A 23,913-nucleotide genomic window follows, 5' to 3' on the forward strand; every position below is an offset into this window, starting at 1 on the left:
AATGAAAAATGTCACAGCACCCTCTGCGTTCTAAGAAAGCGATTGCAAATTCCAGCTGGGACTGCACAATTGGTCACCATATAGTTTGGTGTTCCCCTTCAGTTGTTCCTGTGCCCTGGTGCTGGGTGATCTGTTTGGGATGAGGTGTGAGACCTGGCACCATCAGCTTACCAGCCTACAGCCACATGCCATTACTCTCAGACATCCCAGCAGAGCATTAGCAAGGGGGTATCATACACACTTGCACTGAAATTGTTTTGGCAAACGAGCGGTTGAATAAGATGACGCCAAAAGGAGGCTAAATGTTGTCTGATTACAAGCAAGACAATCTTAGGGGATACAAAGGAAGAGCTACGCATTTGCTACAAGCCACTAAAATGGATCAAGAAGTAAATTCATGCACTACAACAATACTTCTACTGTTGAGGTAATATCAGTGAGTGATAACGTTATATGTACAACAGTATACTTGAAAGAATAGGTTTTGTTCATTAGTCAAGGAACCCATAAGTGAACCCTGTCATAATGTGGTATTAGCTATTTCTAAACAGAGGCAGAAGCTATTATAATAGCATGAACTGATACAAAATAGCACCAGTTGCAAATTGAAAATATGAAACAAAAAGAGAAGAAAGGAAGAGCTGTCCTGTGACAGAATACTGACTTGGATTATCTCTCCCAATCTCTTCCCCACATAACCAGTATTTTCCTGCTGTCTGGCTGTGACTGGCAGTGATGTTATTAATGATCAAAATTCCAGAAATTGATCTTAATTGATTTTAATTAAAAAAAAAAATGATTTCTATGAATCTCATTTACCTCTGAAGAATCCCAAGTCTTAAAAAGAGAAACAAGCCATCTATGCAAACCATCATTGAAAAAAACAAAACATTTCTAAGTGAGCAAGGGATGCACTCAGAAAAGAAAAACCACAGAAGAGGAAATTAACTGCACACATGGGCAGGGATCAGAGCGTAAAATAGGACAGAGGGATGATGCAAGAAGATGCAGAATGCCAAGCTTGTTTGGGCAGGTTGATATCAGATGGTCTCAAATGCTCTGGTAATAGCAGAGCAAGCAGGGAGTCTGCCCTTCCATTACGTGTGCCACCCCCTGCACTTCATCCCTTTTTTACACACTGCCTTCTCTTTAAGAGTGAAGAGCTTGTGGACATTTCCAGTTCATCAAATAGCTCTGTATTGTATTGCTGACATATTTAACTTGATACAGAAGATGTAAAACCAGTCATATTATTCGGAAATACAATAAATACCTAGAAAAGATCATTATTGTTAAGTATAGGAAATGCTGCACTGCTTTCATCACTCTCACTGGCATTTTGTTTCCTTTTTCAGACTACCCGTAAGGAGCCAATTTTTTTTGTTGCGTATTCAGTGTTAACCTGGTGTTTATATTTAAGAGGCTTATATATCCCAATACTTTCAACTTGGTTCTCTGAATAGAGGATAGGGTGGTAAGATGCTATCAAATGATGGCAACTGAGCTATGGCTTAAAGAAGGAGAGAAATCAATTAGAAGAGATGGGGCTGAAACATGCCAGCTGCCTGCACTCTAAGGACAAGAGGAATTGCTGTGGCCTCTTATCAGTGTTTATATGTCAACACTGTGTAATAAAAACAAAAGAAGTTTGAGCCGTTGTGAGCAATTCCTTTCTTTTTTGTTGTTGCTGTTCTTTAAATTTCTCACATCAATGATACAGCCCAGAAGCAGCTGCTTAAATGTCTCCCATAGGAACATAGGCATTTTCACCCTAAAACACGGGACTTAGTCATGGGTTTATGTAAGTTTGATGCGATCACATAATCAGAACATCCTGAGTTGGAAGGAACCCATAAAGATCACTGAGTCCAGCTACTGGCTCCACACAGGACCACCAAAAATCAGTCCACATGTCTGAGAGAGTTGTTCAGATGTTTCTTGAACTCTGACAAACCAGTGCCATGGGGAGGCTGTTTCATTGCCTGATCACTCTCTGGTGAAGAAGCCTTTCCGGATATCCAGCCTGACCCTTCCCTGATGCAGCTTCATGCTGTCCTCTCGCATTCTATCGCTGGTCATCAGAAAAAGGAGATCAGAACTGCCCCTCCGCTTCCCTCGTGAGAAAGCCACAGGCGGCAGTGAGGTCTCCACTGAGATGAACAAGCCAAGGGACCTCAGTCTTTCCTTATACATCTTCCCCTCTAGGCCTTTCACCATCTTCGTAGCCCTCCTTTGGATACTCTCTAATAGTTTTATGTCCTTTTTGTAATGTGGTGCCCAAAACTGCACATGGTATTGAAGGTGAGGCTGCACAGCACAGTGTAGAGTGGGACAATCACTTCCCTTGACCAGCTAAGAACGCCGTGCTTGATGCAACCCAGGATATAGTTGGCCATTCTGCTATCTGGGCACACTGTTGACTCATGTTCAACTCGCTGTTGACCAAGACCCCAAATCTCATTCAGCAGGGCTTCTCTCTGGCATCTTATCCCCTGTATAGCCAGGGTTGCCCCCTTCCAGGTGGAAAATATTGCCCTTGTTCTTGTTAAACTTCACGCAGTTGGGGATTGTCCAGCTCTCTAATTTGTCTAGATCTCTCTGTAAGACCTCTCTGCTCTCAATGGAGTCAACAGCTCCTCTTAGTTTAATCTCGTCAGTCAACTTAACCAAAATACCTTTTACTCCTACACCCAAATCATTTACAAAGAATTGAAGAGAACTGGCCCTAAAATGGAGTGCTGGCGAATCCTGCTAGTAACTGACTGCTAGCCTGATGTAACTCCATTACTATTATAACCCTTTGGGCCTGACCCATCAGCCAATTGCTCACCCACTGCATTATGTTTTTGCCTAACTGTGTGCTGGACATTTTGTCCAGAACAGTATGTATGTATGTATGTGAAGAACAGTATAAAAAAACTTCACTGAAATCCAAAAAGACAACATCAACCTTGGTCAACTAGATGGGTGATTCTTTCATAAAAGAAAATTAAGTTAGTTAAATAGGACCCTCCTCTCATGAGCCCATGTTGTCTGTGACCAATGACCACGCTGTCCTTCAGATGTTTTTCAATAACTCCCAGCATGATTTTCTCCATGATTTTACTAAGCATTGAAGTAGGAGTAACAGGCCTGTAATTACCAGGGTCTTCCTTTTTGCTCTTCTTGTAAATTGAAACAATGTTAGCCAGCTTCCAGGCAACTGGTACGTCTCCAGATTCCCAAGACCATCAAAAAATAACTGAGAGAGGTCTTGCAGTGAAATTGGCCATCTCTCTGGGTACCTTGTGATGAATTCCATCAGGTCCCTTAAACTTATATAAATCCAGGTGGAACAGAAAATCCTGCACAAGTTCAGGGATGGCTGGGAATTGACTGTCACCACAGTCACGGTCCTCCAACTCGGTGCACCTGATACTGTGTACAGCCTTTTCACCCATACTCTCATTTACCCAAGTGAACTACCTATAATTCTACCTACACTTTTCCCACTGTTTCGGTCGATAGTGTAAATATATTTGGGCCAAGGCATCTTCTGTGGCTCTCTCAGATAATCCCAGAGCTCTGATGGGTGACTGCCAGCACAATCTTCTTGGCAACATGCCCCTCACCATTCACAGCATGGACATGCATGGAGTACACAACTGCTTTACTCTGGGGACAGACGTTCTTGCCACGGACACACATGAGAAGCTCATGGACTTGTCCCCAGGTGTGGTGGAGTTCCTGGCGGGATGGCCATATGAAGGAAAGCTTGTGCCCACTGCAAGCTTCTAAGTCCTAAGGTGAAGGACTGATCCCACAGACTCAGTGAAGAAGGTAAACTGAGTAAAGATCACACCTTTCTTACTAGAAAGAAACATTTATCTCATCCTATGAAATGCTAAGGGCACTCATCTTTCAGAGCAGAAAGTGATGCTGGTGGGGGCAAGGTACCACTGGAGTGCAAAATACATCTGCTCAACTGCATCAGCTTCCTTTGCCACAGCATCACATTCATCTCAAATCAAACACTACAGAGTTCAATTGACAAAAATAAACCTATTTTATTTTATGATCTGTGTTATCAAGCAGACATATTTCACTGTACAGTGAAAGGCTCATGCCTTTTTTTTTCCCCTCTTTAAGGTAACTATCCCTCAGAGACTAAAGACACACATTGCATAATTACATGGGCTCTTGTAACCCCAAGCATGTTTTTCAGCTTCCCACACTTCACAGCAGGACCAGGTGTGCTGGTTTTCTTTTCTACTTATCCATTCTGTGAGGTTTACTTTTTTTATTCTCCAAAATATTTTAGGAGCTAGAACAGGTACAATTGTAAATGACTGCAATGCCTCATAGCCACATACTGCGCATGCTCTGGAGATGGCAATGGAAGAGCAGCTACTATTTGATATAATGCGAGAATTAGTGAAGAAAAACTTACATTTATACACAGCTCTTGCAGGGATTATTGCTTTTCTAGAAGATAACTGTTTCATTTAATAGTTACTTTTGTGGGAAGCAAAATAATCACCTCGGAGGCAGTCTCTTAAGAGATGATAAAGTAAATGTTCTCAAATTTTCTAGTTAAAAAAAAATAGCAGAAAGTTGTCTTCAGTTCCAGGTTAAAAATCACACATACATCTTCAATTTTGAAAAAAATATTTACCTCTGGAAGCTCTAGAAAAGAGATGACAGCAGAGAAACAAGTGTTGGAATTCCTACAGCAACAGTATCTCAGTCCATGCTGATTTTCATACATGTATGCACAAGATAAGAACTGCCCTTTAAACAGCAAAAACCTGAATTATGGCACCATATGAAATGCATACTGGATAGGAACTCTAAATGAGAACTTTTGGGTATATATGTATTCTTAATATTACGTTTATGTCCACTTTGCTCGTACGTAAAGACCCAAAATCCTGGATCCCCATGATTCTTGTCACTAGGCATAAAAACAGTAAGAGGCAGCCCCCTTTTTCCCCCAAAAAAGATCTCACAGAAGGCACGTGAATGGAAATCCCATCATTTCAGGATTACAGCTATAGAACTGAGGTCCAGGAAGACACACGGACGGATGTGTCCAAAGCTTCCCAGAGATCTGCTGGAGAAGTGTGAATGGAGTTGCAAAACCCTCAACAGACAACACTGGTCTGTCACGCTAATAAAAATCACTTTTCTCTGTGCACTTATCTCCCTCTCCTCCAATACACAGTTATGTAACTGCTTTCCACTTGAGATTTCTTGCCAGATCCATTGCACAAAAACCAATAGTAACCCACTTCTCTTACTCATATCTTTTCTGGGTACTTTCTACCCTCAACAGTTTTATCACCACACTAAAGAAGAGCTGTATCTAAACAGTGGTTCAGAACCAGGCTCAGACATCTGCAAGAGACCAAGATTCAGACTCAGTGTATGAACACTACATAAAATCCAGCCAATGTGTTCTCCCTTTATTTGGCCCTGTAACTGCTGTTCTCTTGCTCATAAGCACGTCACCTTCTATGGGCTGGCAGCACCACAGCCCTCCCAGAGGCCTCTGAAATCGCAGTACATTTAGAAGTGCTTTGTACCCAGCAGGAGATGGTCAGTACCACACACACTCAGCGCATCTCTTCTAGTTCAAGCTCCCCGTTCTCTACAAGCTTATAATTCACCTTCCCCTGTTTACATTCGGACAGCATTTTCATCCCCCTCCGTACTTGTGGTAGTTTCAAAATACCTCTGCTTCTGTTGTCCTCCCAATCCTTGCCCATCTTGGGACTTCTGTAACTCCTCACTCAGCTTCTCCCAGCATTTCCCTCCCAGCACTCCAGCAGCTTTCAGAGCTCAGTGCAGATTGCTCTTCTATTCCTTGGGGTGTCTCATGCCTTTGTACATTTGACCTCTCCCTCTCAGTTCAGCCTACCATGTCTGATTGCCTTGCTGACATTCTGCCCTGGATATTCTACAGCCGCTCAGACTTCACAGGATGAAACCAAACACCACATTTTTCCCTCAGAAGGGGGAATTTCTGCTGCAACACCATTTCTGCTCACCAAAGTTTTCAGTTCTGATGCCTTATGCACCCCTCTCTGTTTTCTGTTTTCTGACTAATTTAGCATTAAATGCATCTGTGACTTTCAGTATGATGGCTAAAACATTTCCCATTTCCATCTGCATGCCTGTAACCTCCGGCTCCTCTGTGAGCTTTTCCCTTCTCATTTTTTACCTCATCAAAATACTGCATCCACACCCTCCTTTCACCCTTACTTCAGGGAGTCCATCTGCATGTCCGAATTCCTTCAGCAACTTCTCTCCAAGTTAAATGACCTCCCTTTGAAGATATCATAGGACTTAGCACCTGCCTCCAGCATTTCCTTTGGGTGCACTGCTATCTCTTCTGCTCTCATCTTGTGCCTTTTGCTAGATAAGTCAGTGGTCTTAGAACGATTTCCTCTTTTTCAGTAGGAATTTTCCTTCCCCAGTTTTGTCAGTGCTGAGAAAGCAGAGTAAAACCATGCCTAGAATCCAGGATTCACAACTAGATTTGGAAGGTATTTCAGCATTAAATTAATAGTACCCCACTGGCTTGCCTATACTCTAAGGACTAAATCTTAAGTTCTTATAAAAGTCCTCATATGCAGTACCAACAAATGGAATAATTGCTTAGGTTGTAGGAGCTACAACCTGGTCTATTAACATAGCTGCAGGCCTGAAACCTATCTAAACTATATAAAGGTTTGGATAGCAGGGTGAACTTGGCAATGATGGAAAAGGGTGAGCATTTCTGTTAATGGGAAGAAATAAGCTGTCCCTTCTTTTGGTATCTTCAGGCTGTACAACTTCATGGACACCGAGATATCCCTTCAGGCTTTTCCATACAGGTTTTTACCCGATACCCTTTATCTTTCCTGCTGATACCATGATCACATCACAGTTTCACTTCATATATAAACCTTTTCCTCCAAACTTCTAAGGTCTAGAACTGGTGCCAAGCAGGAAAATACCAGCCTGAAAAATGATTAGGTCAGAGATGAGCCGGCATACCTGGAACTACAGTTTCCTTACTTTCTAAAAGAAAGCCACAGCTGTGTATGCTGGTGGGAAGGAAAGCAGTGAGGCTGTATTGTTATTATATCATTTTTAAATGATGACCATGAAAGTCATCCGCATGGCGCTGAATGAAATCTTACCCCATAGAATTGAGGGGGTGAAGATGGGTGGATGAGATGCTCTTGAAGTCTGGTGGCTGGAAGCCTCCATGCCCTATTCTTTGTCTCTCTGGGGTTGCTGGATTATCCCCTTCTAGGAGGCATTCTCTATCCTAAGATTGCCTAACAGTTTGAAACTAAACAGTCAAACAAAAAAAAAAGAAGTAAAGTTCTTAAATGTATACCTATTAGGCTGTTTGTAAGCATCCATGCACATACGTATTCCATTAAAAAGGAGGAAAGCAATGCTCCTTTCTTACTGTGCTAAGATTTAAATTAAAGGGTTGCAAAGAAGGAAAAAAACAACAAAAGACATAGATGCAGTCGATTTTCAGGTCAATTCAATTAATCTAGGAGAGTATACTCTTAATAAATGGCTTCATTTGCTTTTAAGGATAAATAATCCATGCTAACAGCGTGAAGTACCTGCTGCTGCTGTGCATAGCTCTTCATTTAGTATCTGTGGGGCTTGCTGTCACCAGCAGCACATAAGAGGAAAGAAAACACTCAACGTTTTGTATAGCATTCATCAGATTCTTCCCTCTGCTGTGGTGGCATAAGCAGTAAGAGTGCTTAACCCACTGTGGGTTTCCAGGCTTCCCAGGGTGTCTTCACCCTTTACACTGAAAGCAATTTTGCCCCGCTTTAGCTGCGGTTTAATCCAAGAAAACTATCTTAATGCTGATCCTGAGAGACATGAGCAAAACCACGGTCACTTCATTAAACTGTAAACCTACAGTTGACAACAAACAGCATTTCCTTCTTTTGCACTAAGCAAATCATGCCAGATTTGGCTAAATAAAATCTAAAATCATTAGTTTCAAAGATAAGAACTGAAAAATGAAGTGCCAACAACTACTGAGAAACCTCAGCTCAGAACATGACATTTTCATATTCACATTTCTCACCAAAAAAGCCTTTCCCTGACCTTCAGAATACGAGATCCGCCTACTCCATCGGTTAGGGAGCTCTAAAGCAAGCGCCTTCGATCCCAAGTAACATGAAAAACCACACAGCAAGACAAAGTAATACAACATCGAACAGGAATGTAGGTAACATCTGTGAGGCTGGTTTTTGCCTGAACGCTTTTATCCTTCTTGTAGTTCTCGGCTTCACCTAATTGCTGACTTTGGCAAAATCCAAATAATTTGTCATCGTCGACTTCAAATATTTGCATTCACAAAACCATAAAAAGCACATACGTACCTCTAGCAACACCTGTGATCGATTATACCGTCACTCTCTGAATACCCTCTGGAGATTTTGCTCAGTCCCAAAAGGAGAGGGGGAAGGGATGAGAACAGTTGTCTGATGAAGAACACTGTATTAACTCCGATAAAAATATGATTTTCCCCATGCGTTTGACAGCATGGTGAAAATCGTGCTAGCCAGATTCCATGCAAAGCAGTCCTTCCAAACACTGAGTTGAGTCAAGCAAACTCTACTGCAGCACGGCGAGGAAAAAGTTGATGTATCAAGGCAGAAACCCCAATCTAAAATTCAAGGGAATGGTAACAAAACAGAATCAATACACACAGCAATTTCTATAGCAACTGGGGGAAAAAAAAAAAAAAAGAAAAAAGAAAAAAGAGAAAAAAAGAGTTGGCTCCTTAACTGCTAGCACAAAGCTTCTGTGGCAAATGAGGGGACCTGTCCCTATTGGCACTCCTCCGATCGACACGCTGAATCGATGCCCAGTGCGTTCCTCCTGCGCTCGCTCTCCTGCTTCCCTGGGCTCTGTGCAGGGCACGCCACGATCCCAGGCTGTGAGCGGAGCGCACACAAGCACACACGCGCAGCCCATGCCAGCACACACGCTCCTGCTCGCTCCTACACCCACAGCATCTCCGCACTCACCGTCACGGGCTTCCTCCCCGCGACTGCAGTTGCTGCAAATGTGTTTGATCTCCTTGCCTATGTGACAGTGTAGCACGAACGAGACATTGTTGTTAGTGGCGGGCTCCTTCAGTGGCTTCATCCTCACTAGATAGAAAGCTTTCTTTTTAGGTTTCTCTCCGTTCATGCCTGAAACAGAGCCCTGCCCGCTGCCAGGAGAAGGAAAAGCCAGCATCCCAGGCTGCCTGGCGTGCGTGCAAGCCGCCATCCGCTCGCTCTCGCCTTGGCGTTCATCTGCCACACGCCACAGGGATCACGGGGAGAGCTAGGGGAGAGGGGAGGCGGGCGGCGGCAGGCGGCAGCGCTCCCCAGCTCGGCTGCCCCCCACAACCCTGCTGCTCCACCAATCCGGCCGGGCTGGGCTGGAGGATGCTCCGTGTCCCCCCGCGCCCCCCCACACTGTGAGCATCCTCCCTTTGCTCCCCTCCTCCCCTCCTCCCGTTCCCTGCCTCCTGCTCTGGCAGCTCCCCCCAGGTCCCCAGGCAGGATGCACGGGCACTAGTGCAGCCCGTTCCACAGGCATCAATATTTTATACACCAAGAGCCAGCCTGCCAGCTGGCAGAGGGCTGTGCCCCCCGGCCCCGCACAAGGCTCTGGCGGGCCTGGGTGCTGCAGCCAGCTCCTCTCCTCCAAATCCCTCCTGCTCTTTCTCCTTGCTTGTTTCTTTTTTAAAGCCAGAGGAGAGCCTCTGCCTGTCCTGCGTGTGGCTTGCAGTGACAGCTATTGACAGCAGCTGGCACTGCCTGGGGACATCTGCACAGGGCCACTCTCCCTCACACTGAGGCTGAGCAGCACACAGGGTTTAGATTTCTTCAGAGACCTCATCACGCACACCCCTTTCTTTGCCTGTAGCCCAAGACACAGCTGCCCAAGGAGCAGCCAGACAGCCCCGGGTGCATGCACTCATGTCTGGGTGCTTTCAGGCTGCTCCTGCAGCCTGAAGGGAATTGTAACCTCTGATCAGATGCCTTGCTGATCACCCACTGCCCACATGCCCCAAAGCATGCCCTCTTCCCACGGCAGAGCAAACAGCCTGAGCTGCCCATCCCGTTGAAGCTGAAGCTCAGGAAAGGGCCTGTGATGCAAGAAGGAGGACGCAAGGGAGAGGATGCCTGCTTCGTGTAGGCTTTGTGGAGGAAAGCCCAAAGAGGTGATAACCTCAGCTATTCTGGTAGCTGTTACAGTAACGTGAGTGCTGTTGCTTTAAATCTTCAGCAAGCTATCGGTTTGGCAAGCACAGAGCAGAGAGTGCAATTGGGGCAGGCAAAACAAGGTAAAGAACAACAGCATTCTCCTTATTTTTAGCCTTTTTTTCCATGCTGGAAGAAATCAACTAATTCCACAGTCCTTTGCCCTTTTCACACCTTGTTGCCACATTTTCTCTAACAAGAGGCTATAATGGCTCTGATCCCCCTCAGCTGCAGGTGAAGCAGGCAGGGAGAATTCTGCCTAAAAGGCAGAGCAGAAACTTAAGGATTCAGTGCCTGCTTTTCCATTTTCTCAGATGCACACACGCACACAAGATGCATGCAATGAAACCACTGACCTACTTGTTCTGCGTCATTCTGATGCGGGTCCAACTTCTCACCTGGCACTACAGGGAGCTGAAGCCTTGAGATGTCACACAGCAGGAACCGCGAGCCTTCACTCTTCTCAGCAGCTCTCACAAATGAGACGAGGTGCTGTGAGGGCTTCATGCCGTTCGCTAAGCCATGCAAAGCATCCTGCACACTGCGCTATGGTTAGGCTCATGTTGAATGGAGTCAGTTGTCTCGGGTTAAGTACTGCCCTGAAGGACCTGATTTTGCATGGTTGCTCATCTAAAATTCTCCCTAGACTCATATATAAGTGTGAGGAGAACAGGAAATGCAGCACTACTGAGGAGCAAGCAGATGAATTCCTAAAATGTGCATCTCATGTAGCTGCAAGTTAATGCTCTGAGAAGCTGTCCCTTTGAATGTTTGATGCTGAGACAGTGTTTGCTCAATTGTATGTTTAGAAAGAAAAAGCTGAGAACAATCTGATCCCCTACCAGTCACACAGCAGTTTGGTCACTCACAGTGGATTTCCCTCTAGCTTAATTACTGCCTTTGAGAACACCCGTGATTCAGAAAATAATTAGGTAAGCAGAAGACACGGCCAGCCAGAATTCACCTCCTGAACTTCCTCGGAGTTCAACGTCGCCTGTCATGGGCATCCAGCACTGCTCTGCTAGAGAAATGCATCAGGAAGGGAATGCAAATTCCAGCATCAGCTTCCCTGCATTTTGGAAATGCTGTCTTCTGGGCAGTACTGGGGTGCTGTGCCTCACCTGTTTTAGGAAAGGAAACTACAGTGGTATGTTCAGCAGAGCTAGATACCAGCTAAGCTGGTTTGCAGAAGCAAATGGCCTTGTGGTTAAGGAACAGGGTAGGACTCGGGGCATGAAAAACTGGGTCAGACCATCAGTTTTTTGCAGTCTCCTTCTGTGACCTTGGACAAAATACTCAGAGTGTCTTGACATCTCAGCTCCTTTGCTAAAGAGCAGTCTATCAATATTTCTGTTTCGCAGGCAAATTCTATGAAATCACACCGCAAGGTGCTCTGCAAGTGTTCGCACATGACAGGGAAGGAACAAAAACTATTCAGATACTGCTCTTCAGAAGGAAACAAAAAAACTTTCCATTAGGCTAAGTGTGAATGGTTCACTCAGTTCGAAGGTAATGCTTCATTTTCGAAAATCCTTGGATTTGCTTTCAAGTGTTTTAGTCCTTCTCTTCCAATTCTTTTTATTCTAACACTGTAAAATGCACCTCAGATCCGTAAACAGTTTTTGGTATGTAAAACCCTCTGTTTTTTTTAGTGACACTATCACTATCTCCTGTCCCCAGACAGCTTTTAGAGATGAATGGGAGCAACCTCCTTCTCTATCTTCATGTAGAGACTGAATGAGATAATGTGACTGTTCCTAAAAGTCTTAAGCAATTTTGTTCAGGTTCACAGGTCTACGGTACAGCGGGAGAACAACTGAGCATTACAGGAATGGACTGAGCTTTTACACACAGATCCCAGGAGACTGCAGGAGCCCAGCTGTTTGGGGACATTTGGGAATTAAACAACTCCTTCATAGAATCATATTCACTGGTTCCACGTGAATATGAACCCAAAAACTATCATGGAGAAAGGTCAGTGCGTTTTTTTTCTTGCAGGTGCTGTGTATTTTAAATGCAAACAAGTCCTGGAGCCATCTGCCAGTACGTCTCTTGTAACATGCACTTTGCTACAACATGCAAATTGCCTTCATTCCTAAGAGCTGTCTTATAGAGAATCTGAATTTGACACAGCTCATAAAACAAAAATATGTTTAATTATGATCTGCGTAATTATGGTGAAAGCTGCTGCTGCTAATCAGTTCCAGGACAAATAATGCAGAATGAACATACTACAGTATTCCTGCAGAAAAGGACTTGCTTTGTCTTGTTTTTAATGATAAGTTAAAAAAAAAAAAAAAAAAAAAGCTTAATAACACTTCCACTGCCTCAATACGTGGCTGCAAACGCTGGCATAATTTTATTGCGCAGTGGACACCAAAATCAATGAAGAGGAAGTCAGACAGTTGGTTATCTGACAGTAAATCAACAAACTTGAGTTTTATTCCCACTCCAAATTCATTTCTTGTATAGCCTTGGGAAACCATGTGTGCGATCAGTTCCTCCCACCTCAGCCTTTCCCATTAAGAAAAGTGCCACTTTCGATGTCCACAGAGAAGAGATGAAAGTAGCATCTCCTTTAAACAGACAGCTACCAAGAGGAGGACTCATATCTGCATCAAAATCTTTGAGGTTCCAGGCTGTTTCTCCTGCAACATGACTCCCTGCCTCAAATCCGCTGGCTGAGTCTTTCTTAGGCCACTCAAATAATCTGCAAGAAGCAAAAAAGGATGCTGGAACCAGTCAAGCAAGAGCAGGCAAGTCTCTGCTCCTCAGAAAAGAAGATTTTTTGTTACTTAGTTCTCCAAGCAGTGTCATTGCTCACCCAGTGCCAGTAAGGACACCTCTCAAATCTTCACTAAGCTTTTCAGCCAAACCATGGGGGCTTCTCTGCAGGCAGGACAGGTTCCATTCTGCTTCCAGTACAAACAAATGGACATCAGAATTAATGTGGAAGCCTCTCAGCCACGTCTTCCTTGGAGTGTTCCACTGAAGAGCCTGTGGCTAAGTGCGTTGTCCTGGTGGTTGCAAGTTCAAAATGCTACACAAACGCAAGTCTGACGAGGCAAGATTGCTTTTCCTAAGCAGTTTAGCCTTTTTAACCAAAACATCGTGATTCACTTGTTTTACTATCTATTTAGACAGTGTTGTTTTTGCAGGGATGCCTCTGTACTTGGCAATTTTAACTAAATATTTCCATATCTTTCCTGTTTCTTCTGCCCACTGTACTATGAATCCAGTGAAAATAAAAAAAGAGATAAAAAATAAATTAACTAATTACCAGCTGCTCTGGTGATTAATGCATACATCTACGTTATATTACACATATTCAAACCGATCAGCTTGCAAAGAAGATGAAAATATGTACAATCTGATCAACTGATAGCAACAGGCAGACACTAACACTGTACCCCCTTTGGCAGCATCAATATTTAGATAGCATGGCATGTAGGGAGCAGGCCAGGGCTCTGAGTTTGTTCAACCCAGGGCAGAGGAGCTGAGGGGAGGCCTCATGGCGGCCTGCAGCTCCACACGAGGGGAGCAGAGGGGAAGCACTGAGCTCTGCTCTCTGGTGGCAGGGACAGGACCTGAGGGAACGGCATGGGGCTGCGTCAGGGGAGGGTTATGCTGGGGGTTAGGGAAAGGCTCTTCACCAAAGGATGTTCAGGCCCTGGAACAGACTGCCCAGGGCTGTGGTCAGGGACTCAAGCGCTGGAGTCCAAGGAGCATTTGGACAACATTCTCAGACACTGGGTTTGAATTTTGTGTGGTCTTGCGTGGAGCCAGGGGTTGGACTTGGTGATCCTTGTGGGTCCCTTCCAACTCAGGGTATTCTATAATCTATTCGTTGTCAAGAAATCCCCCAAATCTACCTTAGGACAGCTAACATTTGCCAAAGGAGTGTTGTCAGGTGGAGAATTCTCCTACTTGTGACAAAAACTGGATATGCTGCTCACCAGGCAGTTGGTGCAGCATTATCTGGCCTAAGTTGGAGCTCCAGGGTGCAAGGCTGACAGCATTTCTGTGAGTTTCTGCTTACTGCAGGGCTCATCAGCAAAACTAGGAGGGCAGGGAGGAGGGAGAATCAGCCTGAGACTCCTGCAAGCCAAAATAGAATGTGACCTTTTTAGTTCTGCAGCTATAAACACATTCTTAAACAACAATCCCATACTACTCACAGTCACAAGCCCCAGAGAGCCAGGTGATGTGCACTGCACAAGCAAAAACAAACTGAAGGGAGAAGAAAGGAAGGAAAGTGCTCTTTCTTGGCCTTCCTGTGTTTAGCAGTGCTGCTGAAGTATCTCATGGTTCCTTTCTGCTCTACTTGCAGGAATCTCCATGTCTTGTGCACACACTTCGCTGTAATGGAGCTCTCTCCGCATTTAGGAGAAGTCCTGCTTTATTTCAGTGTGATGCCATATGGTGTGATAAAAATGAACAGAAAAGGTTACACACATAAAACATATAAGCTTACAAACACCTGTTTGCCACAAGTGTGAAGAACTGCTGATGGTGAAGGGCTTCTAAGGATAGAAAGGAAGATGCCATCATACCCCGCAGGACAGATGGGAAGTTGCTGAGCTGCCATTTGAATGCTGAACAGTGCACACACACAAAAACCCAGACACGTATGTCTAATTAATTCACAAAGGCCTGAGGAAGCTAAGGGTAAACATCAGCAGTGAGCCAGTGTGGAGTCTATCTGTAAAATACCTGGGCAAGCAATCACTCATTCTCATTAGATGAGAATCAAAGGAAGAGGATCTTTATGCTGAAATTATAGGGGAAGTTCTCTCTAGCAAAGTCACTGCACGTCACTCCTGTGCTCCCAATTTAGATATAGCTACAACCTTAAGGCCAACAAAAGCAGTTCTGAAAACCTCAGTGCAATTATGAGACTGAAACAAAAGATAAATCTGCATCTAGTTCTGCCTGGCCAGTTCAGTGGCTTACATCACTGTATGTCAAAACATACACCAAAACACAGCAGCATTGTTGACCTGAAGACTTAAACATGCAGCAGATTGACACTGGAAGAATACCAAGTCCAATGCATGTTGTGGATTTTCACTCCTCCCACCCCCAAAATACTTCTTCCTTTCTGCTCATAAATAAAGAGTTCTGCATCTTCTCCTTCCTCCCGCCAAAACCAGAGCCATCTTATATATATACGCACAGAAAAACACGAAAAAAACAGCACCACTATAGAACCAAACCCACAGTCAAGTATCTGGCTGCATCTATCCTCCTAACAGGGTTATGTTCCCCCACAGCATGCTAACAAAAGCTCAGCGAGGGAAAAAGGGAGACCATGTTTGTGTGCGTTTGCGTGCCTAGCAAGCCCCTAGGGGAAATACTGGATGTGACATTGTCACAAATGCTCCTAGCCACAAAAATGACGAGGAGAGGGTCCAGAGGAGTAGTTCAAGTCTTTAGCATAAAGGCAGGCAAGCACTGGCCTGCTCTGGGTGACAAACAGGCAGAACGGTTCTCACATCATGGGTTTGTTTTATACCTTTGCTTATGGCTACAAGAATAAGGCACTTGTGTTCTGTTGGCTCCAAGTAATACTACGTCTAAAAAAATGAAGTAAACAAGGCAATGGGAGGATTCCTGAGATTTGCATTACAACTGTTACGTAACAACGTGATCAAATGTTTAGCTTAATGTAACATGGAAAACACAGCAGAAGCCCTGCATTTTCTACGTGCAAAGGAGCAATTTGAAGTTGTGGAACTGATCAAACTGTGTGTGACACATTGTTGACTTGCAATTGCCTTTTCTGGAGACTCCAGCATGCAAAGACAGCACAGTAAAGCAGGTCACAGTCAATAGCTTTCAGAACATCACTAGATTTTCTTACTATTTTCTCCAGAATCGTACATGCCTCAAGATGGGAGAAACACTTGGAAAAAGAAAAATCTACTTGCAATTGCTAGTGCCTAGAAATCTTGGGTGATCAACTTCAGGCATGTGAGAAAAACTCAGTCTTTCTAGATATAACACTTCACATATCATGAAACTCCATCCCTTTTTACAATGTGTTGGATAGACATGATTATCACAAAATCGCGGAGGTCTAAGACTTCCCATTCCCTGTCACAGGCATTCAAGGACTGAGCTACACACAGTGCTCTGTCTGCTTGGTCTTCAGAGAGGTCTGAGTCATCTGGCTTTAAGGAAAATTTAAGAAAATAGGTCAAACTGAACTTTCCATCACAGGCAATTGTAATGAAGTCAATCAGCTTGCACAAGCATTGCTCTCAGCACAAATTGCCCCTGCACTTCTGTCTACATGACTAATCAAATTAATTCCTGATGATATCATGGTTTCCCAAAGAAAATACATAGACTACCATTCCCTACTAATAATCTGTATTTTTATTGTCACTTCCTAGGTCCAAATTATGGCGAAGGATAAGACTGTAGAAATCTTTGGTGAACCAACACATCCAGAAGAAGTAAGAGCGTGGCTTGAAATTGCTATAGAGACCGAAAGACTTATTTTGAAGCAATTAAATGGACAGTTATTATCTCAGAAATTCTCTACTGGCTACTGAGATCACCAGTCTAAAGCAGACAAAGTTACGATCAGAATATAATAGAATGACTGGATTTTTTGCCTCTATAAATGACTCATATTAAGTCTGTTGCTCGTAGTTCAGAACAATTTACTTGAAGGTCAGGAGTGTGACTGTGCATGCAGAACACTCGTTTAGGGAATACTTTCATTAAAAAAAAAGAAAAAAAAGAGGTAAATTAAGAGTAAGTTTTGCAGATTTTGATCCAAAGATCTCACTTGTAATAACATTTTATACTCATGATCAAACTTTCCAGGCCTAGGTCTTGCATGGTCCACCGGGCCAGCCATGTAGAACTAATGAGCTTTCACCTCAGTTACACTGCTCATGACGGATCCTCTGGTTTTCAGGGCAGTTGTGTTCAAAGCAACCTAAGAAATCCATAAGCTGTAAAAGCTGTAGAAGATGTTAATGTGGGAAAGGCCAGAGGGCAATTCCAGTAGGATGAGACCCTGACCAAACCCAGAAGAAAGACAGGAGGCTGAGCTGAAGGAGCAAGTGATCTGCTTGCGAAGTAGTACAAATGATAGGCAATTCAAATGACTGGGAAAACCAGGCAGAGATTCAAGAGGGAACATGAAGGTAGCAGAAGCAGCAGAAAGAGAGAAAAGATGAAGGGAAGGAGAAGGAAAAGACAGAAGATTAGACGAGCAGTGAAAAGACGTTACACTTTCAGGGTGCCTTTGAACTGGCAGGCCCTCCCAACCTTCAGAAGCTTCCCCACCACCAAAAAACACTTTGTAATTACAGCTGAACAGTGCGGGAACCTGGAATACCTGAGCTGCTGCAAAGGAAGATTAAGGCATACTGGCTGGAAGTGGAAGCTTTCATAAGCATCCACTTCCACTGGGCCTGACAGTGGCACGCACTGTCAATCTCCTCACTTCAATAAGCACTCACATTTTTCTCAATTTAGAAAAGAAGAAGAAGAAAAAAAACAACATAGATGTCCAGGAACAGCATACAGTTTCCATACATGTATCTCAGTGAGCTAGCAGCTCAAGGTACTGAAACGAAGCAAGAAGCCTCTGACAATATAATAAGCCTCTTTTTCAATCTTTTCCTCCTTTAGCACAAACGCAGACTCCTCTGAACAGCACGGAAATCTGCATGAGGAGTCTTTCTCCAGATAGCAGCAAAAACGGGATTCTTCCTTCCCTCCTCTCAGTCCCCTATTTTCTTTGTTGCAGCCCAGCCATTTTCCACCAGTCAGACTGGTACCTCTTAGTTGCTGCTTGTACTTCTACTGCGGACTGGGATGAAGCACAACATACTCAGTGCATTTGGGACAAGTTTGGCTTTGCAGCAGTCCCATGCCATCATTTCTTACTGTCCCCAGAGTTTAACACAACCAAGACAGTCTCTACAAACCAACAGACAAGACACGTGCCTTCAACACATCTTTCTGACAAAAAGCCATATTAAATATTGCTTTCCTCCTTAAAGCCCTCAATAGAAGTCAACAAAAGAAGCTGGAGTGTGCTAAAGGATCTGAAGAAAGCGCTGTATAATCAGTTCTTGATGAAATCCTGGAACATATTAAGTGAAATTTGCTGAGCTTTCTAACATCTGCCTGACAGATAATTATAAAGCCTAAAGATCCAGATTGGATTTTAGTAATTTTTCAGGACCTTTTAGAAAAGAAGGAAACACTAACCCCTACCATGGCTTAAATCTAAATCAGCTTTCTCAATGATGTATTGTCGTAAGGTATTAGCTATACTACTCTTTGAAATCTTAGCCATCGTGTGTGCAAATTATAAGAACTTACTACTAATTTTTTTTGTGGATTTCTTTTTGTTTGTTTGTTTATGGATCCAAATGCTCCACCAGTACAGTCTTGGGCTGATCACAGTGCCTGTCTGCTGAAGCAGACAAAGGACAAAGGTGGGAGTAGCACAGAACGAACAAAAAGATTTTGCTTTTACTTCAAGTTTGAACAGGATTTGAATGTATGACAGAAACCTGAAGTGGAAAGCCTGCAGTACAATGCATATTCCATTCACAGTGGAGGAAATGCAGAAAAATGGTGGAAATACCTACTGCAGAACTTTTCTATTGCTTTGCATTACAGAAACTCCATGGAATCCCAGCAGAACTCAGGAACTGCAGTACACAATGCACTCTGAGTAAACATTTCAACAAGCTTTCTGTCCTAATGACCTTTTTCTTCAAATTTTCTCTAAGTGTAATAATCCTCTGAGCTTAAAGCAGCCCATCTTTGAGACTCTGGTAAGGCCCTAGATGCATCATGATGTCAACAGCAGGTGGATTTTGAGTTATGATTGGAAATTTACCAATCAAGTTTATATTAAGAGGCCAAACACGTTTATGTTCCTTGAATCGCTACAAAAAACTAACTTTTTATTGTTCAAGGGCAGCATTTAAATGAGACTATGCTGGAAGAAGATCCAGGAGAGAACACTATTTGCATTCCCTTGTGATGCTTGCACAGAATCACACTCATCTGCACAAGAAGATATTTTCACCTCTCCATGACAGGTTATGACTTAGAAGTAAGACTACTAATTACTCATCTCCAAGCATGTGACCAAGTTGCCCAGGGAAGTAATGAAATTTGGTGCTTACCAAGACTGGGCTGGATAAGTCCCTGAGCATGGGCCTGTTTTGAGCTCCAAAAATCCCATCCTACGTAAGTTATTCCACGACTTTAAAACATTCAGTCAGTAATATCTTCCTCTGACCTGTAAACCTTTGTGCTAACAATCAAAGGCAATCGAGGTCATGGAGATGTCTACTGATAAAATAAACAAACAAACAAATAAATAAATAGAAGAAGATGAAGAAACTTGTGCCATGCCATACTGCTGCATTCTATGCCCACAAGCAACCAAGTTTGACAGCCTGGGTAATAGTTTTTAGCTGCTTGGTTGAGGTATTTCAGTTGGACATGACCATCCTAATAGCCCTTTGTTATGAAGCTGCCAAGTTGCACACATGAGGATGTACCTAGTTTATCAAAGTTTTCTCAGAGAAGCCCTTTAGCTTTCTTCCACATGAGACCTTCAACTTCTCTTCTTGAAAGATCTCAAGCACTATAAGCTGCAAATAAGGTTTTCACATCAAGGTGCTGCTTTTCTTCTGGCCCTATTTTCTAGCTGCTTTGAGAAATCCTGAACTATGCACATTTTCTAACTACATCTTGTAACCTTCCCTGACAGAAGCTCATCCATCACATCTGTCTGAAGGAACGTGCTCTCTGTAATCTGGTTGCCAGAGGACAAATCTCTGGGCACACACAACAAGTATCACACAACAAAGCATGTGCCCAAGGGACAGCTCCCTTGATATCTGAACAGAAACACAGAAGTACAAATGGAAAAGATTCCAGCTCCTGACAATATAGGGCACTAACAGCCACTGCATGTGCAAGAGAAGGAATATTTTCCAATAGGAGGCACAGAGACCAGTAAGGGAGGGAACAAGTGTTTGTTTTGTTCTTTCTCTTCTTTTTCTGACCAAAGCAGGACTTAACAGCAAAGAAAGTGACAAAACAAGAACACGAGTTGTAGAAAATGAAGTAGCTTATTATAAAGCTATTATGAATAGTTGGCTTGCTGCTTAGCTAAGGGATAACAAAGTTAGCAATTAGAGATGATGAATGGTTGAAGGGGTTTTATAATGATATGAAAAGATTTTCATCTTCATATCAGACACATTGAATTCGGGTCAAGTCAGTGCCAACTGAACGTGAATGCCATATGATATATTTCATCAGGCTGCGTGGAATAAGCTTGGTCTCTTGTAAGCTCTTTAGGACAAAGGCTTATTCATAAGTAATTATCTGTAATAAAGACCTCAACCTGCATGAGGAGCTGCTTTATACAAGGTGTTTTTCAAACAGCTCAGCCTTGAAAAGGTAGTGATTCAACTAGATAGAACTGTAGAAGTATCACCTTAATTTCAATATGACAAAGAGAAACTGGGCATAGCTTGTCTTGAGTCTTACAAAAACTGTGTACCAGAGCCTGACTTGAAGCCATGTCAAATTACAAGCTATGGCTCCTGCTTGGACATTCAGAAATTGCACAGTGCATATTGGGCACAACTGAATTCTACATAAAGAAGCAAAGAACAAAGGTGCCCTTTTCTAGCCACAGTGTTCACCAGCACCTAAAGAGCCTGCTTCTGCTTTTACAAGTCCCACAGTGAGGAAGAGAAGGCATATTAGCTAGTACAAAGGCAAGACAGCAGCTTCTGGATCACTAACAAGAGATACAAACAACATCTTCACACAGTCTACCTCTTCTGCTGGGTTGCAGTCATAGAAGCTCTGAGATTTTCAAGTCACAACTTGCAGTTCAACTCCTTACTAGATTTTTTTTAGCAACTCAGAATTATTAGTCCCCCATTTTTGATGCTTTGGGAACAATAAATGTAGCCACGAGTAGACAGGTTAGAGGCAGCGCTGAATACACACTGCTAAAGGGGACAAAGATAAGTAAAAAAGCTGGAAGACAGAAGGGAGGTAGGAAAGTAAATTGAGTTCGGGAGATATATAATCAAGTTGAGTAATGGGACTTTGCAAACTTTCCTCGGGTCCCTAAAATATTACCTCAAAACCAAATGCAAGGAGGGGAGCAGGTGGGAGGTGAGTCAGCCTTCAATTCCTCATGCCGAACGGTGCAACCCATGCTATCGAATTTTGTGTTTTGGCAATTTGCCCAAAGAGAAAATAGTTGCCATTATAAGGAGTTTGAAGCACTGAGTTTAGAAGCAAGTTTTGAGGACTTGTAAATGAGAAACTTTGTCTCCAAGGCAGGAATGTGCTACTTCAGGTATGACTAAGTAACATTAATCAAAGCATCTCAGGGAGGAGGTGGAAGAAAACGTCCCCATGGCTACAATAAAAGCACAGTTTTGTAAGGAGGATGAAGTACAGGAAGTCTGGCTTTGGGTGGCACAGGTGGAGATGTCTTTTCCTTTGTTTCTTTCTATCTTTTCTCCCCACCCTCTGATGAAAATAGAGAGAAGTAGGCATTTTGGACAGTGGAGCAATGGGGACCTATTCCAGCTTGATTCAAGTGAACAAGTTAGAAGCCAGCTGAGATGCCAGACCAGTCAGGGAACTTCTTTACTCTCAGAAATAATGCTACATTCTTTTACATTATCCGTTCTTCTGTTAAAAACATGTATCATCTTTACATTATCTACTGCCAAATTGGACACGGACCATGTAACAAAGCATTCCTGCTGCACTGTAATGATGACGTTGGGACTCTTCTATAAACATCAACATTTTTAATAGTCCCAGGAGATTCAAAGGCTTGCAGCTGCCCCACCACAGGGGTGACGATGCTAAGTTTCAGAAGATGACAAATCATTCAGGGATAAAGAAAGAACACTTTTGGGGAAAATAGTAAGGAAAAGTCATGGTCCTCAGGATACTGAGGAATGAAAGACAATGTCATTGACCTTTGTTCTTGTTCATAGGTTTTGAAATTGAGTACGGTCGTTCAGATGCAGAACGCCGAGTTCAACTGTTTCACGGAAGCAACTCAGAGAATACATTCTGTCTGTGCACAACGTACTTAAAAGTTTAGGGTGGTTCTCCCAGGCATCAGTAGATTGAGGAGATACGGCAGGCCTGGCTCATCTGCCTCAGTTGACAAGAAGTATGGGACACCATATCTTTTAGTCTAAATTGGTGTTAGTCAATGCTCTGCAACTGAACAACTGCCAAGCGTCTACTGGTTAGGAGGCCAGGCAGTAAGAAAATAGTACCTGCAGTCAACACAATATTGTTTAATGAGCGTTTTAATGGCGATTACAGAGGTTTTCTGTTTGTTTTTCTCTTTGTAGATTTTCACTTGCTTTGTGTACTGCCTTCTGTACCTTTGGCTACAAAAGATGGCTGGGCCATAGGGTCAGATAAGACACAGGCCTTTTTAAAATGTGAAAACACCCTTCAAATACAGTAGTCCTAATGAAGGATTTTGATAATGCAACCTTTGCAAAAAATAGGTTTTACAGCAACAATGGATCTTTGCAGTTTTGGTGACTTAAAAAACAAAGCAGAATGGGGAAACATGACAGCTCAAACTTTGTGTCTGGATGTTTGATATACCTTTATAATCTGAATCTTTATAAACATTCTTTGTAGATTGCTGTGCTCAGAAACAAAATACATGGAAATTCAAACCAAAGATCCTGAAACAAACCTGACCGCAGGCATTAACAATGCTCCAGTAAGTACGCTGAGACACTTTAATATTCCAGGTCAATGAAGCTTATTCTAAGCAAAACATCTGGAGCATTGTAAATCCAGCTTTCTTTAAATACTATGCTGAGCTTCTATTCATTTAAGATTCCTTTCCATTGCAGTCCTAATCAACGGCATTTTGCAAAACCATCTCTTGTACCATCTCCCACGCTACAAATTACATCTTCCTTTTTTCTCTCTCATTCTATCAAATGTAGTTTTTCAGGGCAGTGTCAAAATCCTAATTTCTGGTGACTGGTGCTGGCGTTTGATCCAAACACAGAATTTAAATGTTGGTGTATGGTCAGAAAGTTTTAAAATTCATTCATACCTTCACTCTGAGTTTTGTTTTTTTTTTTTTTTCCTCCTCAGAGCTGGACTGAAACAAACATTTGTAGCATATAAGGCTAGGTTCAGATCTAGGCTAAGGAAATGAATCTTCTTTGCTTCTTAAGCTTTCTAAAGGGAGTCACTCATATCAGAACCGAAATGGAAAAAGGAGGAGTGCTTCTAACCCATTAAGCTGGTGAACAATTATTTAAATAAGCATCCAGTGCATTTTGTCTGCATTCAACTAGGTCAAACTGGGCATCTTTGGAGAATAAGATTTCTTGGCAAACTGATATTACCAATTCCTGTCCATAAGACTTTACACAAGCAACCTCCTCTCCGTCCTCTCACAGAAAAAAAAACTCAACTAAAGAACATTTCTCCTATGCTCAGTACATCCAGTCTGCTGCATTCTCAGCCTCGAGGTTTAGAAGCGTCAGCAGCACTGAGGCTGTGCAGCTAGTCCTGAAATGCACACAAATCAGGCGTATTTTCTACCTCAAAAATC

At 43.0% G+C, this 23,913-nt stretch overlaps 1 protein-coding gene across 20 annotated transcripts in view; it reads right to left on the reverse strand.

The window, feature by feature from the left end:
• The window catches only part of PHACTR1 (phosphatase and actin regulator 1), a 296,609-nt gene that overhangs the window by 134,853 nt on the left and 137,843 nt on the right, over positions 1–23,913 (reverse strand). For 2 of the 20 annotated variants that reach the window (XM_040674846.2, XM_040674821.2), the window contains exon 1: positions 10,628–10,855. The exons of 16 other annotated variants lie outside the window; for them this stretch is intronic. In XM_040674846.2, coding sequence (XP_040530780.2) covers positions 10,628–10,778 — 151 coding nt within the window. In that variant the 5' untranslated portion in view covers positions 10,779–10,855. Of the gene's footprint in view, positions 1–9,041; positions 9,320–10,627; positions 10,856–23,913 lie in introns of those variants that run through there. 2 more of the 20 variants (XM_025147011.3, XM_015275828.4) reach the window with 1 other exon arrangement.

The sequence above is a fragment of the Gallus gallus genome, chromosome 2, assembly GCF_016699485.2.
Source record: "Gallus gallus isolate bGalGal1 chromosome 2, bGalGal1.mat.broiler.GRCg7b, whole genome shotgun sequence".
Taxonomy (NCBI): domain Eukaryota; kingdom Metazoa; phylum Chordata; class Aves; order Galliformes; family Phasianidae; genus Gallus; species Gallus gallus.